The sequence below is a fragment of the Drosophila sulfurigaster genome, chromosome 3 (genome assembly GCF_023558435.1).
Source record: "Drosophila sulfurigaster albostrigata strain 15112-1811.04 chromosome 3, ASM2355843v2, whole genome shotgun sequence".
Classification (NCBI taxonomy): Eukaryota; Metazoa; Arthropoda; class Insecta; order Diptera; family Drosophilidae; genus Drosophila; species Drosophila sulfurigaster.
In genome coordinates, this window is record NC_084883.1 from 7,001,074 (window position 1) to 7,019,152 (window position 18,079).

Below are 18,079 nucleotides of genomic sequence, written 5' to 3' on the forward strand. Positions count from 1 at the left end.
AGAATAAATACTGTATTTAGATCTATATTATATATATTTTAAAATATATATATAATATACATATTTACTTCGTTTATCTATACATGTATCTTTGCATAAAACAAAAGGATGCTCAACGCAAAATGGCGCTGTAAAATATAGTACACACCTAACAAGATGTTATATCTATATACAAATTATATGAAATACCTAAAATAATACTAACAAACAATATATATATACATACTTATTATCAGTTTGCTCCTAAACTACTGAATTATGTTGTTCATTTATTTAACGGGCTGGATCATGATTTATAATAAATTTAGAGATTTAGACAGAAGTAAGAATTGGTAAGTATAAAGTAAGTGTAAGTGGACATTATTGATTCAAAAGTTTTGCGATCAAAATATAATTCAGAAAGAAGGGAATCTTCTACACATTTTCAATTAAAGCAAAACAGTGCGAAAGCGATATAAATAATTTATATACCAAACAGCTACAGTCGAGTGTGCTAGACTGTGAGGTATCCGCTACCCATTGTTGATTTTTAAATATACTAAATTCATATATCACAAAAAACTCAAAATATACCAAATTGTATAGTTCAAAATTTACCATAGAGTGCATATATCAGATTGTCGTCCAAAGCAACTAAGCAAAATTTTGAAACAAACTTGATCTGTGTGTAAACATAACACATTCTGACGAAAATAACCTCTACATGTATATATATATATGTATATATAGATATATCTACTATATATCGTCTCGGCTGTTGAAGCTGATCGAAAACAAATGTACTTTATAGGGTCGGAGATGACTCCTTCTGCTTGTTTCAAAAATTTCCTCATACCCGATGGGTATCGGGTTATAAAATATATATCGTATAAATTTTATATCGTTATGGATGTTGATTAAGATATATAATATACCTTATGTATTCCGGGATACATTCTTTTGTAAGTTAGATACATTTCCAGCACAAAGTTATAATAACATTCTTTTCAGGTATTTCTTGCAAATTACCCACATGTACATACATATATGCCTTTTGTTCTGCAATTATTTAAACTCAATAAAAATTCGTTTTGATTTTATGATAGATCTCTGTATTTTATGAATAATATCGCGTTGTATCTAAAGTTCAAATAAATATACTTAAGTGGTAAGTAAACACGTTGCCTGGCAAAGGCTAACTGAATGCGCCTCTGAAAGCCGTGTAATATTAAAATTATAATATTTTATATTTAGCTAAGCGGATTGATTTTCATATTGGGCGAATAAATAGATGCCTACGATTTACATGTGCCTCTCTGCTGTTAATTGAAATGCATAAAAAAAAATAATAATCATCAACTAACTGGCTTCTGCTGTTGATGTTGTTGTGGTTGTTGTTGTTCCTTTTATTGGCTATGAATTAACTCATGACCAGTACTTGGCCCCCTGACCTTGAGCGGGCAGCGGATGATTGTAGGCAGCGGCCACATTGCCATGTGCCGCTGCTGCCGCATAATCAGTCAACTGATGCTGGGCGACTGCATGGTGAGCTGCTGCCGCATTGTAGTTGGCCGCCGCCACCGCCGACTGGTTAAGATGGTAGGCGGCCTGGGACCAGTTGGAGGGCGACTCCAGCTTCGAGTAGTTATCGCTTAAATGCAACGAGGGCGAGATCTTTGAAACGCTGTCCGCGGTCAGCTTCGAGAAGTCATCAATAGTTAGCTTGGAGTAGTCTAGAAATTTGTAGAAAGAAAGAGATATTTAGGATTAGAGTGGATAATTAGAGATAGATACGTATGTTAAAGATGCTTGGCTTGGAGAAAATAAAATAAGGCTAAAAGATGCACTGCGAATGAACAATAATTGTAATGGGATACTTAATGAAAGTATTAATGCAATCTTATGAGTCTTACACACTGACATTCGTATTCTCGGTTCAGCTTTTAAATAAAGAAAGCGACCCAATTTAGTTCAAAAAATAAATAGTTATTGTTGCGTTTGATCAACCATTCTTGGTTCATTAAAATGATCAGATAGATCGTAATAACTGATTTTAAACCAGCCTATTTTAATTTCATACGAGAGTATCTCGAAATGAAATTGCCTGTCTTAACATTTCTCTAATAAAACAAAAATGTAAAGTTCGCATTTACGAAAAAAAGGTAATACAAAAAATTTGGACTACTTCAAAAAAAATTAAAGGAAAAACATGTAGTGATGTAAGTGATGTAGTGATGTATCCTTTTTAAACAAGAGCTTATACACTGTCCCTTTAAACCACAAATATTGAACTAATGACAACATATGATATTTGTGCGGTTTTGCGAACTAACTTTACAGCAGTACAGTCTTTATATATCGACAATTTTTTTCTATCAATATATTGTAAGTATCGGCATGGATGACTTAAAGTTGAAAGAATAGTGAAAGATTCAGCACGTAAGCGAATCAAATAAAAAACAAATTAAAGATGAATACACAAATCCTCAAAGGATAAGATATGTATGGATGTTGAATAGGACATAGATAGATGTACAAATAATTCAGTGGGGAGTACAATAAAGCATGTATTTAAGAAGCAGCACTCACCTTGATGATAGTAATTCTGGCCGCCAAAGTGGCCATGCTGCGCAAAGCCGCCTGGGAAGCCGTGTTGTGCCGCGGTCTGCACCAGATCGTAGCCACCCATCTGTGTGTGATGATGAGCCGCTGCCGCAGCGGCTGCTGCGCTGTGAGAGGTTGGTGCATGTGCTGTGGTGTGATGATGATGCGAACTGTCACTCATGCCCGTTGCCCCACTCGCAGTAGTGCCTGCGGCGGGACTGTAGCCGGCCATGGAGCCAACACCAAGTGGCCCAAAGCCAAGTGGGGCAGCTGCGCTGCTGGCAGTGACGCCGACGCCAACATTGGAGCCGCTGCTGTTCATGGGCGAGAGGCCAGAGCCGGAGCCGCCCGAATGTTTGCGTAGACGCGCACGACGATTGGAGAACCAGACTTGGATGCGAGCCTCTGTCAAGCTGGTGGTTTGGGCAAGCTCCTCCCGAGTGTAGACATCCGGATACTGGGTGCGGGCAAAGGCACGCTCCAGCGCCTCCAGCTGCTCGGCGGTGAATGTGGTGCGAGAGCGTCGCTGTTTGCGTTTCAAAGGAATGCCCGGCTCCGATTCGGTGTCACTGATGTCCGAGTCGCGGCCTGCCAAAAACAAAAAGAAGAAAATAAAGGAAAAGAAAAGAAAAGATGAGATGAGAAAAGGGTGTCAACTCGAACTTTATTAAAAGACTACTAAAATTATAAACGGCTCGTAAGAAGTCATAAAATTGTTCACGCTCCGCGCAGCCGCACAGAGGCGAAAGGGAACCAAAAATGACTAAATCATATTCGATGGGGCCACCGACGTGGTTCTCACTCTGATCGTGTGAATTCCCCCTGCAAAATCGAATGAGAGTGCGAGTGTGAATGTGAATGGAATCGTAGAGGAGCAATGGGAGTGTCGACGTTCACTGCGCGCCATTGCATATTAATTGAATCGTCAGGGAGCGCAACAAATCTGTCAAAAGCCACCGCCACCGCCATCGCATCACAGATGGCAGCAGATTATGCGATCGGCAGATCTTCAACTGGGGCAAAAGGGGGAGTTGCCGCAGGCAGCTCGTAAAAGTCACCACAGTTGACAACTGACACAATATATCAAATTACACAAGAAGATGATCGGCAAGTTGTCAACGAGGCTACGCTTACTATGTACATACATATATAGTACTCTATAACTATGACCCACACACATGGAGGAGTGCGCCAATTAACTTCGGCATCTGTTTACGAAAGCCGAATGCCGACAACGTTGTCAAATCGGCCATGAAGCGCGGCGTGTGGCAGATCTTCCAAGAGTGTTGGTTATGCTAGTGGCATGTACAATTATTTGGAGAGCTCATTACACAATAGATTGACAGGCGGAAAGTGTAATAGGGTTCGTTTTCCTCTCTCTCTCTCTCACTTCGAATTATTCAACGAGATGGCAAGATCATTTTTCAAAAGAGTTACCATCACCCACCACACACACAGTTTGACTTGATCCTGCTATTGTCCTCAAAAGAGGAAATTCTTTCATCGCATTCCGCGCTGCTTTCACTTCTACTGATCGTCCTTAAGTTCCATGTATATGTGTATCTGTGTTTCCTTTTGATTGCGGTCAGTGTAATCTTTTCCGGTCTGTCCATCCTCCGAAATTATTAATTGATTTACTGGATTAGAACACTTTGATACCGATCGTGTGATAAATAGTTTTAGCTAGTCGAAGGGTCTTAACAGGAAGTGAATTCGTAGAATTCTCTCTTCTCTTTGGGATCATCATGTAGTACAGTACACAAAAACTTATATAGGCAGCATGTGAAAAAGTTAACTTGCAGATAAGCATGAGAAACTAGTTTTTACACACTGATTTTTTTGTAAGATTTACAGTAAGTGACAATTTCTATTTTATGTTTTTAATTCGATTTTGTATAGTAAGTAAAAAAGTTATAAAATAAATTAAGTAATATTTTATTTTAAGTGAAATATTACACTGCAGCGTTTAAATAATTCTCTTCTTAATTACTGACTAAACTAATGATTTAATATTATCGTTTGGTACCAAAAATATTGGAAAAATAGCTAAGAATATAATATAATATAATCTTAGTTATTCCATTCACTTGCAAGCCAATAAAAGAATAAATATTTCAATGTTTATACTTCATAAGAATTTTTGGTTAATTTGGAAAATGCTCATCAATGAAGTTCTGATTAAATGCGTATTATTTTAGCTCAGAGTAGGACAATGAATAAATCTTATTTATCAATATATAAAGGCAGATCTTAGTTAAACTATTAATGCAAAGTAACAGTTTTTGTGAAGCTGTTGAAATTAACGCTTTACTCGCTTTATGAATGGAATTATGCACCTGCTATATATGGAAATCAATGCAAATCCTTAAATCGTATTTGCAGAAACCAATTTTAATGGCTATAAAACACACCCAAAAACACAAGAGTGTATGATGGAAAGAAATCTTGAAGCTTGGAACGCCCACTGTTTAGTGAATAGACATCGAAATCGACATACGAAAATTCACAGTCTTATAAAAAATAAGATGAAATATAAAATACAGAAGTCAGACTATTAATCTTTCATCACACACAACAATAAAACTTAATTAAACGAAACGGGTTCCAAAACAAAAAATAAAACTGCAGAAGCCGTTCAACAAAACGAAACGATATGTGAGAAAGACAACAAACTTGGCGAGAGGAAAACAGACTTCGAGTGAAATAGAAAGAGAGAAACAGAAAGGGATGGCAATACAAATATGAGAAAAAGAAAAATCAATTAGTTTTTAAATGTTAAACAATTTATTAATTTGTTGCTACCACCACAAAGAAAGACAGAAACTAAGAGCCAGCCATGGCTCTGGTGGTCGAAAAAACAATCCAACACAAAAAATAACAAAACAAAAGGCCACTTTTTGGCACCACAGTGGCTACTGGCGGCAGTGGCTTTCTTTTTGACTCGCCTTGTGATAAATTGCTGCGGTTTTGTAATCCAACCCGGGATATCGATCATTTTCAACGACGTTTTGAGCTGCAGTTTCAAACAGCAGGTAGTAAATGTTGGACTCCCTGAAACTGGGGGAACACTGAATAGCTCCAATGTGTGGTCATTGGGTAGTGTGTAGTGAGTGCAAATGCCCTAACACCATTCACTTTTGATAGACTGTCCAGGCCAAGTAGAGAGGGCAAAGATCAATCGGTGGAGGGGGTCTATTATCTGTGCGTATCAGTGCACATTATTGGAATACCCCAAGTGAGACCCCGAGTAACAGAAATTCTACAGTCATCAATCAACAAGAATCTGACACAATTTAAATTGCCTGCATCTAATAAACTATGCGAGAGACTCGCTGAAGCTCTCTCACTTCGCCTGTTTCTCTTTCTTTGCTCAGATCTCAACAATGCTCGACATAAGCAAATGAATTCTGTGGATTGAGCATATGACATTTTATTTGTTGGGGAATGTGAGACGAGGCCCACTGTCAGCTGTCAGCTAGAGACATGGAGACACGCGCGGTTCACGGCTCACGGTTCTGTCACCGGGCAGATTTGGGAAACATTTGAGTTTCATTTTGGGGCCTTCCTTCATCTGCTGCCTCTTGACATATAACATGGCTTATGGGGCGCTGGCTTCAACATCAGACTCCGATTCAGACTTATACGTGAAGCGGACTCAGTGTTTGCCTCGGTTATGTTATAAGGCTTAAGATTCTTGTCAGCAAAAGGATTACAGGAGCATTAAAAAATATGCCACTTTTATTTTGGATTTGAAAAACAACACGCGTTGAGTTGGAATTCTTTTGTGTTGTTTATTTATATTCTATTCTTGGTCTTTGTCAGACATTTCAAGTGAATTGAATGAGTGATCGTTATATTTATTATTGCATATTATATTTATTTTCCATAAATATTTATTGTCTAGATTTATTTCTTTTTGCGTTGAAAGCTCCAAAGAAAAAAAATGAAAACTAATATAATCCATTTCTTATTAGAAAATAAGACATCCTCCAAACATCGGTAACTGACTTTGCCTTTGATATTGATCAAAAGTTACCCCAATTCTTTCCTTCTCTCTCTATTTCTTTGTGAGACCGCCCAGCTTAGAATTTGTAAGTAAACGGATGTCAAAGAGCGTATAATTATATAACAAACATTTATTTAAATGCTTCTACCGAATATATTAACTATAATGTATCCACAATTTATGCTATCAACGCCCTCGCGATGCCCAAGTGATTTGAAATACAAATGAGGAGCAAATTATTTGTGACGATGACGATGCACGAAGAGCAACCCTGTTTCCATCCAAAGAAGAACATTTAAACTAATTTACAAAATTGTTAACTGACGACACGAAAATTGAGAAAAGACCAAAAATTAGTTATAATCATAATCCGGCGGCAAAAGAGCCGATTGTATGAAGCCAGGGCCCCCCGAAGATGCCAAGATACAAATGCAGATCAGAAAATGCAGAATGAAATGAAACTAATTTAAATAACAATGCGCACAAACACTTGATCAAAACAAATCCCCACCGAGATGAGCAGACATACAAGACAGCACAAGACAGCGACTGCGACAGCAGCAGATACACAGATGCAGATGCAGATACTGAGACACAGATACACAAACACATACAGATACAGATACAGATACTGCATTGGGTAGCCCGGAGTTGGCTAAAGTGCGATAATACGTTAATAAAATATTTTGTAACTCATCAACACGAACGAGCCCAGCGGTACATCGAGTCGAGTTGGATCGACGCGGCGGCAAAACAGTCAAGCCCATTGGCTCATGGGCCCACAATGAGATCAAACGGAACGCACAGGACACCCCGGTGGGCATTAAAGATGCCGCATACGATCGGTGCATTTGAAGTCGAAGCGCTGCTTTTGTTAACGTTGACACTTTTTTCGGGCATGAACGATTTTAATGGGTTTTCTGGCCGAACAAATGAGCCACACCACAAGCACCACGAAGACCCCAGACCATATGGATGATAGAGGGCAGACAACGACCACATCTCTACTACACAGTGTGTGTGTGCGTGTGTGTAGACCGCACACACATGCGCTGAAGAAAAGGACCAGGATATTTTTGCGCAATCACTGAAGAGGCTACGCATCTTCCATCTCTCTTTCCGCTAGTTCACAAGTCATTTGTCATGTGACACTGCAAGAATGCAACATCTACCTTCCACTCGCTCTCACTCGCGTTCTTCCCTGCGTCAGTGTCTGTCTCTTTCGCACTGCTAAGTTCTTTCTTGCCATTAGAGAAGGTGTGAACTGCTTTAGAACACTACCAAACCCGAACTTGAGTTTCATCGAGCGGCGACCGTTTGTCTTCTGTAGCCATTGCGACTTTTCTTCTTTGTCTCTTCGTTTCTTTTCTCTTTTCTTTACTTGTTTTTTTGCAAATAATTGAACCTGTTTGTATTTGCGCTAGCTATGGATCTGGATCTGGCCCCTGTTTGCCATTGTTGCCGCATTGTCTGGCTAAGGAAAATATTTTGGTAAATTGCCCCTGGGCCCTGACCATTCTCACGCGTCGAGGTGTCCTGGCGGTCTCGCTTGATGCCTTCTCATCTATTGTCCAGAGCGCGGCTTTTCATTTACACTAATTACCACAAGTGTTTCCCCCGACTTGACTTCTTGCTGGTGTCGGTGTTTTGGCATTTGATTTTTTTGTAAATGTTTTTGTTTGCGTCTCTCACTTTCCTTTTGAGTGGGGCCTTGACCTGACATGGGTTGGACTATTACCATGCCAGATAATACAAATCGCACGCGTATTTATCAGACACAAGGTCGGCATCACAAACTGGGATCAGTCTATTGTTGCACGCGTTTAGCGAAGGCGTTGCAACATTTAGCGGCAACATTTGTTGTCGCTACAAAAATGAGGCGTGCTATCAAATGAGGCGCATTTCACAGAAATGTGTTCCGAAATTTCACTCCAACCGATCGATACTTATCTTTCGGTACACTTTAATCTGCCCTTCAATCAATTTCTGCTAAATGTCAGAAATAAAATGGAAATAAAAAATGCATATACCAAAAATAAAAGCAATACCTAATAATATTTTCTTGTAAAATGAAATATAATAATATTAATATAAAACCTGAACTAACAGATTATATAAGTATATCCATGAAAATCATGAAATCAGAAAAATGATAATTATAATTATTATCAGTCATCTAAAATTGGGCAAATTGGATCTTAAGCTTATGAGAATTAAATAAAGCACAAACAAATATACTTTAATATCTACGGTTCAATGTTATACAGAATTTGTCAAAATCCAAAAGGTATGCAAAACAATGCTAATATAATTATAATAATCATAATAATTATTATTATAATTTTGCTGACCAGCGAAATCAATAAATACAATTACATACTTTTGTGACTCAAATAAAAAAGATAAATTTCCTATTAAGAGATATTCTAAATGAAAGTATAAATAACTATAATATAGTTTCTCTTCGAATTTGGAATTGCTATTGATGAATTCCTTACGGCAAATTGCATTTAGTCGGTCACAAAAAAAAAAGAATATGCTCGAAACCCTTTTTTTCGGCTTTTCTGTTAATTTCAAACTGTCTATCTATGCAACATATTGAATCATATTTATTTTTGTATAATGTAATGAATTTTTTAATTGGTTTTTAGTTCAAACGCGTGTCGGCAAACTATAAATAAAACTATCAATGCTCCTAATAACATCTTTATATTGTGATATCAATCGCTATTGATGAATTTCAGTAAGTTTTGAGTGTTGGTTTTTTGGTTTTGTTTGTCACCAATAGCTCCCCAATGACAGTTGCAGCCCCCACACAAAAATTTCTTTTTGTATTTTCAGTTATTATTTGATATTCCACATCTTTTCGTCGCTTTTGGTGTATACGAAAAGATCAAAGCGAGCCGCCGCTAAACACAGCCAGCGACAATGAGCCCAGATGAGAGCCAAAGTTTTGGGATCTCAGGGTCGGGGATCTGAGGGCTGAGGGCCAAGAGACGACAGACGAGAGATGAGAGCAGTGGCCCTGTGAGCCAGTTGTATAAATTGTACAAAATGAAAATCAAAATCAAACGAAATTATAAGTGAAATACGAGACGAAGAAATATATATTTAATAATGCATAATTTTTTTCGGGTGCCACAGCTGAGACCCGGGCTCGGGTCCACGGACGGTTGGTTGGTTACTCCTAACCCTACCATACGACGGCAAAGAAGGCGTTGATTACAGGCAACGACACCGACTCCAGAGCTCTGATTCTGGATCACAAGAGTCAAATGGAATGGATGCTCACTGTGAATGTGTCTCTGTGAATGCTGTTCCGATTGCAAATGGGTCCAGCTGACCAACTAAACATAATGACGGTGCCTCTGATACCGCTGCTGCTGCTGCTCTGCATGATTACGAGGAATGGGAATGGAGATGGGAACAGGGACTGGGTATTGGGCATGGCAATGATGATGGGAGGGCGTGTGCTTATTATACGCTTCGACAACATAATGATAGCTCTTGTCTTGGAAGTTATATAGATTATGTTTAGTAATTCGCATTTGTACAATTTGGAATAGTTAAATGGCTGACGCACACAGGTGCTCAGATAACAGCTAAGGGGTTCGTTGAGTTAATAATTTAAAATGCGAAGACAGAACTGAACATTAATTGCTATGGATTGCTGCAGTTAAATTTTTGTTTTGTATTTTCTTGCATTCAACTTTGAGTTAGAAAAGAGATTAGTTAACATTCAATTTATGATTGAACCCCTTGGAAAACATGTAAAAAGATGCATACAAAATGGCTCCAGGGAAATAAAAGAAGTTGCGCAAATTTTAATTATAATTTTTTATATTTTTGTTAAAATTAGCATTTTCGTGCATTCAACTTCGAGCGAGAAAATAGACTAGTCTAGAAAAAAGTCAGTTAAAGTGAAAGACTTCGAAAGACGTAGATAAAGGTAGTTATAGTAAAAGGCTTAGTAAATATGACAACATAAACATATGCAAATGCTTTTAGCAAAGGGTGTAAAGCAAACAAAATTTTGTTTATCCACCTGACGTTGCTATTCCTCAGTTTCACCTGGAGTCATAAAGAACATTCGCCTCGCCGCAGGATGAAAGAAAAAACGGAATGAATTATCTGCCGAATGTCAGCAGTTCAAGGTTAGAGGACACCCAAAACATAATCAATATTCATTCAGAAAGTGCAAGCCGCAAAATGCAACATAGGACATTGGCCGTCTCAAGGTGACTAAAGGAAACTGAGGCACCTACTGAGCCATTGTCACCTTTTCGGCCGTGTTGTGACAGGAATTGTAGCCCAAATATCAGAGAGGATGTCGGCAAAATCGGACAATTGGCATAAAGGCAAAAAGAAGAAAATTCAAATGACGAGACTTGTGAAAATGTACGTCTAATGATGCAACAAAAATATCTAGTCAATTTTCTGGCCGAGACTCGTAAACTATGCCTCCTATATATGTATGTAAGAGAACAGGCCAACTCTTTGACCCCCGCCGATCGTTTATCGAATGACTATGCATATTTAGCCTGATTATTGGCCCCGTTCAGAGTTTGAGTGAGTGACGGAGTAGGAGTCAGCAAACAGACTCAAAGCTCAAACTGAGAGTCAGAGTCAAAGTCAGAGTCAGAGACAGCGTCGAGGTCTCACGCAAAGGCAGTGAAAACCAGGTTATTAGCTGTACGTTGCGCTGGAGAATCTCTAAACTCCAATATCGAATCTCTCGTGTACTTTTTTTTTTGATTCTCAGGTGTCATCATCTACACCTATTTGGTGTGTTTGATCTGTGTTTGAGGCTGTTGTGTTGCCAACAACGAAACGATCGTTATCGAGCGAGGGCAGCCACATCCATTGTAATATTTTGAGCGGCTTTGATTTAAGTTTAAGTCGCTCGTTCTAAGACGATCAAAGCCGAGTTGCCGACACACACACACAAACAATTTTGTTGATTTGATCAACAAATGATTTGAGAATGATTTTACGAAATTACTTGTACATATCAAATGATCTGTAATTTTTGTAGCACGTTTTTTCCCCTCGTTTGCAAGAGATTCATTACTTACCGCCGAGTATCCCGTGTATGGTATAATCCTTGCGCCCATCCTCACTGCTTCGGTCACTTCCTCGTAGCAGTCGACTGATCGACGATGTTGACGGTGGATCCGCAAAACCCTCCTGTTGGAGAAAAAGAGTGGACAATGAGCTGGAGTCTTGTAAATCTATGTTATGTAACATATCTTCGTATTTATACCAGTTACACATAGGGTAAAAGGGTTTATAACCTTGTGCCTACATGCAATGGTATTTTTTTCTGCCTGTAATATATTTTCAATACCATTTTTTTTTTTGGTATTTTTAGTATTTTTGGTTTTATGAAAATTGCATAAAGGGTTTCTCACAGTCGAGCACACTTGACTGCAGTTTTCCTACTTACAGTTTTCCCGTTACAGATTATGGTATTTTTTTGCGAGCTATGGTATATTCTGAATTGAATAATTGCCGTTATACCAAATTTAACTTTGAATATATTTTTGTATATGAATTTTGTATATTTTAACAATAATAGCGCCATCGTCACTGTTTTGCTATTTTTAAAATTGGGTAACGGGTATCTCACAGTCGAGCACAGTAAACTGCAGTTCTCAGACTGGTTGTATCTTGTAACTGTGTATCTTATCTAAATGAGCTCACGCTATCGCACCAAATAAAGCACACAAATCCAATTAGGATCAGTGATCGCCGCATAAATATCTTTTTTGGGCTACTGGTTGGGTCTATAAATTTTACGATAGGTAGCTCCGAGTCAGCTTGGCTTTTTGGGATTGGTTCGCTCAACTTCGGTTTAGACTCAGCTTTTCTTTTTTTTCTTTTTATTTTTTTTTGCTTTTTTGGTTTTTTGGATGCGGATTTACGTTGCACTTGGACATTAATTCCACAGACGCTCGGCAGCTGCCCACTTGGTGTTTGGACAATTTTTATCTTTTCCCCACTCTTTTGCTTTTCCACGATCTCTCTGGCTGACTGTTGTAATCCCAATTAAGAGAAATGTCAAGCGTCTGGCGACAAGCCCTAAGAATTTGTCCGAGTGTCACGTGTTGTCTTAAATACCGCGACAGATCGCAGGTGTGAATTTTAATACATTTACTTGTAAAATTCAGGAAGAAAAAGGTGAATAAAACAACAACGACAGTTTCGTAATCCTTAACACAATCGCATTTCAATTGTTCACTTTAATTAAAATTGCGACTTTATATTTACTACGAAAATATATCATGAATTGAAACAAAATTACATTGCACTAATCATAAATATGTTATGGGCTAGTCAATTTTCTAAATTTGATCAAAATATTGACGCTTAGAATGAATAACAATAAATGCATTTATGTTATTATCTTTAGGTCTTGTATAGATATTTTGTATTTGCTACATATTATTATTAATATATATATTATAAATTATCATCTGATATAATTACAATATTGAATTAATTTCTTTAACTTGTGTCACTCATCTAATATAATTGCAATTTTGAATTATTTTCTTTAACTTATGTCACTCAGGTTGCACTTCGTACCTGTGATACCAAAATTTATGGAAATTCTAAAACGTAATCAAATCAAAATGCTTCAAGTCCTCACCAATTTCTCATGCAATGCATCTAAAAACTGTCAGTTTTCATTAGAGCAACACGTCGACTTCAACTGCCATTTCAACCGCAGTATCGGCCTCAACTACACACAAATTAAAGGCGCAATGTAATCGCAGTCTGACGCAGACGATCTGTCTGATCTCTGGATGGAATTGGAGCTGATGTAGAAGTCAGATTCGGAGTTGGAGTTGGAGTTGAACGTCAGCATTTCAAATGGAGTGGCATGTGCCGCAAACATTTTCATGATTAATAATAATAGTAAACATATATTTTATTCATGCGGCAAAAACCCGTCCACGTAATGTTTTATAATTTCGGAACGAACAATGGTGCCACAACTGGCACCTCATAGTCATAGAGACAAGAGCCAGACGCCGCTTGGAGCCAACTTGCAACCGAAACTGACATTTTGTCCAGTGCGAGCATGGGAGCTGGGAACTACGCTTCACTTTGCTGTCTGGTTAGCTGCTCCGGCTACTGGCTCTTATTTCTATTGAATGTGTCATGGAAATGACAACAACAACAACACACGTTGCAACAGCAACAACAACAACTGGCGAAGTATGTTTTGATTTTCAACTAGACTTTTGTTGCGTTATTTATGAGTGTGCCCCTTGGGTAATGCTCTCTGTACATGGCTATGGGTCCATCTGGTCAGTTGTGGTGGCTTGCCTACCGGTTGCCAGTTGCCAGTTGGAATGTGTGACAGCTTATCTTGTACGAACTGACAACTGGAACCCGTCCCGAACCCGTTCAGACGCCAAATCGTTGCCCCCGACTGAGCGACACCTTTTTTTCTTTGATTTTTAATATTCCTACTCTTGATTTCAGGCTACACAAATTCAATTGAAATTTAATTAATTAGTTGACAGTTGGATTGACACTTGAGCGCGCTTTATGCACATAAGTATTTTCTATATTTTGGATATATTTTCGACTCCAACTTCTTGGTTGACTGACAGGTGTGGTTTGTTCTCTTCTCAGAAAGCGAAGATTAAAGTAAGAGATGAGTTATTGTTGCACGTGGCTAACATATGTATGTATGCAAATATGCAAGCAGTAATAATTAGAAAGGAAAGTCGTAAGCTTTAAGAATTAAAAAATCGAATAATCTATAATGAGATGAATTGCTATTGAGAATTTTTATAAATACTAAAATAATAAACGATGGCGACGATTTTTACGATGTGAATTTGAAATCTCACGATAAATCTATTGATTTATGTAATTAATACCAGCTGAATCAATCATAATGCCGTCGAAACCACAGTAAAAACTCAAACGACTATAGATCAGATGCAGATACAGATTGAAACTCAGCGATCATGATGCGAAGATCGCCAATGGCGTATTCTAATTAAGCGTGAAGCGCACCTGGAGGCTCTTTTGACGCCTACTGCCAGCCCATGCAGCGTGCACCACAGAAATAAACAAGACATGGATAGAAAGACAGCGAGTGAGAATGAGATGATGAAGAGAGTAAGAACGAGGGATAGGAACAGATGCAGATGCTGAGATACAGATACATTTCAGATGTGATGCAATTTCTTAGCTTGATCGCATCGATGGCCGCTCGAATTGGTATCGCCACATAAACTGTAACTAATTGCGGCATCAAATAAAAAGAGCAGCATAAGGAAGAAGACATGAGCCGCCGAAGGCAAAACCGAGTGTGTAAGGAGTGGGGATCACGGTCAGCTGCCTATGCCTCTGACCAGTAGGCAGCATGCCCAAAATAAATTAGAGGAGGAACAACAACTGTTCCCCAAGAGCAAACAACATTGGCGTAGGTTCAGAAAACGTTTGAGGCCATGATTGGTTTGTTTTGTTTCGCCAAAATATATTTTGGTTTGCGAAAAAAACTAAATAGTGATATTTAAGAGGAGAAATAAAACTTAGCTTATAAAATTTAGTTTCCAATATAATTACAAATATTAAAAATGTATATTAATAATTCTTTCTCAATTACTACAAATAAATCATATTTTTGTAGACCCTAGAAAAATGGGAAGATGACATCCGGACCCGTCAATTACAAGAACAGACTGAGGAATATGGGTACAGAAACTCTAGTATTAATGGTGATCAATATATATATAAATATATAAGGTGCGTGTTGCATAGATACATATATAAAAACCAGGATACCCTTTTTTTTGGTGTCTAAAATATATAAACCGTAAAATTAAAGTAAAAAAAGAAGTACAATTTTCACCATGTATAATGAGTATAGAGCAAGTCAAGGTGCCCTGAATCATAGACTGATCGTCGGGGCTTGTTGCTTCATGTTGAGATGCGTGTCAAACCGGAAGAAACAGGGAAAAATAAAACAAAATAAAATTACACCTTGTGTGCTATAAGGATAAAACAGTGCCGCTTGGAAAGGAGGTCAGCACGAAGACTGTTGGCGTTGGCTCATGGCTAAATCGATTTGTTAACGGTTTGGGTGGCATTGCGAAAATTTGTCGTCGCTGTTGTACAACAAAATTGTCAAGTTGCTGCTGTTGCTTGTTGTACCTCAAAAAGGGCAGACGGCATATGCAAAAGGGCCTAAAGATGTCACCGGTAACTGGCAACGTGCCATAAACAAAGCCAGCGGGCGGGCAACAGGACTCAAAACTGGACACGGAATCGAAGGCGAAGTCGGGCCCGAGAGTGCCACGTGACTTTTCGGAAAACGGAAGTAAGCCGACGACTTTCGATTGTGTTTGTATTGCGGCTCTGAATGGACATAATGTCATGTGGTTAGAGCTACTGGGCGGATCCTGCGTAAATCCCTATCCTATTTACGCTCTCACATTTTTATAGCTTCCTGCGCAGGTGCATAAAAGACATAAATAGAATAATAGAGCCTCCCACTATGAACTCACCTTGATCAATTTCTCGCGTATCTCCCAACTGAATATGCCGGGATTTTCCTTACGCATTTCATCAATGCGTCCTTCGATCTCTGGCGATGTTACCTTGGGCTTCGATCCGCCAATCACTCCCGGTCTTATTGAGCCTGTCTCCTGGTAGCGATTCAGTATTTTCGACACACAGCCATGCGATACTCTCAATTGTCGCGATATCACACATGGCCGGACGCCGCTGGCCGCCATTTCCACTATTTTCAGGCGTATGTGATTGGGCAGCGGTCGACCATTTATGAAGACGCCTCCGAGTTGATTAACGCGTCCTTGGCCTGTACATATTAGAAAAGAGTGTCAGTTTATTAGATTAAATAAAGATCTTGGGGCAATTCTGGGTCAATTTGCGTAATGAATCAAGCCAGCCAATTAATAAATTACTCTATATTTGTTATATTCTCAAAGTATAAGTTATGGTTTTATATAGAAATTTTAGATGGAGTGTCGATTAACGTAACATAACCATATACATACGTTATGTAGTCTGCTTTATTCTAGTTAATGTGAATGATAGCTTTCTCTAATATGTCTCTTTAAATATTAGTAATTTTAATTTAAGTATTTAGTTAATACCCTCAACCTTGGCATGTACTTCAGGAAGTAATTGCCGTATTTTCTAATTCTATAAAGAATGATAAAGTTTTTACACTCATTGGTCAAAGTTTGCGTGTCTGTTGGAAAGGAAACTTTGATCGATTAGGAAAGTCAAAGTTTATCTAGATACATATTTACTTGCAAACTGATCAACTTTGGTGTCAATATCTAGTTTACCTAAGCGTTAAATCAATAAAGCCAGTTTATTATTATGAAGTGTATGATTTCATGTGATAAGCTCGTTTCAATAACCAAATTATGAGAAAATAATTAAATTCAAAATTGCGCAAATGCAACATGGTTTCCCGTTTCTTGGAATTGTGCGCATTTGAAGTGTTCAAAACAAATTAAACCAATCTGAAACAGGCCTTAAAGTATTAAGACGATAAGATATAATGACCAAAATTGAGAATTCACCGCTTAATATTTGATCTGTATTCAGACGATTAGATATTACGACGATCAGATTGAGAATAAACCTCTTAAAGTTTGATCTGTATGGCATATTTGTTAGATAAGCATCGATAAATGTTAGCTTACCTTGAAAAGGATAACCGGCAAAAAGAGGCCGTAAGGAGTTGGCGCTGGACATATCCATTTTTTAATGTTGTGCTTAACAGTTAACTTAGAAACTATGTTTTGCAACTTTCGGCAGTACGAATAGCGTGGACCACAAGTCAAAGGCTTAAGTGGGTCGATGCATGTGGTCGATAAGCATACACCAGCACTCACTCACACACACACAAAGAGATATAAATACGGACATATACAATAATTAGGAAAATATGCAAATTATAATCCACAATTCACATGCTGGTCAAAAGCTATAGTAAATATAACTATATGCTAGCCAGAGCTATAGCTGTAACAGTAAATTGCGCGCACGCGATTTCCGACGGAAGGAAGCGAGGCACGATGCTGACGTTGACGTTGACGATGATTCGAGTGGATGCTGAAAACGCGACGTGGTTTCTCGTTTCTTGGAATTGCGCGCGCTTGCAACGATCAAACAGCACGAGACTTGCAAAGCAACTAAAGGCATAAATTAACGAAGGCCGGCCGGGCGACGAATGCGGCCGACAATGAGATCGCGGCTATAAACTGGTTTCCCACCAAACAATACAACACAACAAGCTGAGGGAGAGAGTGAGCTGCGCACAGCTTTCGCGTCCGCCCTTTTGTGCTGCTGCTGCTGCCTGGCGCCACAATATGGCAACGATCAAAAAGTTGCCAGCGACAGCGCGAGCACGAGTGAGAGAGCATGATAAGTCGTTACTCTCTCGCTGCTCTCTGCTCTCTCGCTGTGTGCGCTTTAATCGATTGC

The 18,079-nt window shown here is 38.6% G+C and overlaps 1 protein-coding gene and 1 long non-coding RNA gene across 2 annotated transcripts; one reads left to right on the forward strand and one right to left on the reverse strand.

Annotated features, from left to right (window-relative positions):
- Positions 1 to 1,086: 1,086 nt before the first annotated feature.
- On the reverse strand, positions 1,087 to 17,866 carry LOC133843924 (protein gooseberry-neuro). Its single transcript, XM_062277692.1, has 5 exons — positions 17,296 to 17,866; positions 16,123 to 16,436; positions 11,665 to 11,776; positions 2,569 to 3,171; positions 1,087 to 1,712 (listed from the first exon to the last, which is right to left on the reverse strand). The coding sequence occupies exons 1-5, from the start codon at positions 17,351 to 17,353 to the stop codon at positions 1,405 to 1,407; spliced, it is 1,395 nt and encodes a 464-aa protein (XP_062133676.1). The 5' UTR covers positions 17,354 to 17,866; the 3' UTR covers positions 1,087 to 1,404.
- Positions 8,772 to 9,678, forward strand: LOC133843925 (uncharacterized). Its single transcript, XR_009894553.1, has 3 exons — positions 8,772 to 8,876; positions 9,241 to 9,332; positions 9,392 to 9,678. It is a non-coding gene; the product is annotated as an uncharacterized LOC133843925 (long non-coding RNA).
- Positions 17,867 to 18,079: the final 213 nt, after the last annotated feature.

Bases quoted from the DNA above. Each gene is read 5' to 3' on its own strand.
- LOC133843924 (XM_062277692.1), bottom strand. From the start codon at position 17,353: ATGGATATGTCCAGCGCCAACTCCTTACGGCCTCTTTTTGCCGGTTAT. The intron at 11,777-16,122 runs GTGAGTTCATAG...TTTCTCCAACAG, and splicing joins TACGCGAGAAATTGATCAAG to GAGGGTTTTGCGGATCCACC. The intron at 3,172-11,664 runs GTAAGTAATGAA...TGTTTTTGGCAG, and splicing joins CATACACGGGATACTCGGCG to GCCGCGACTCGGACATCAGT.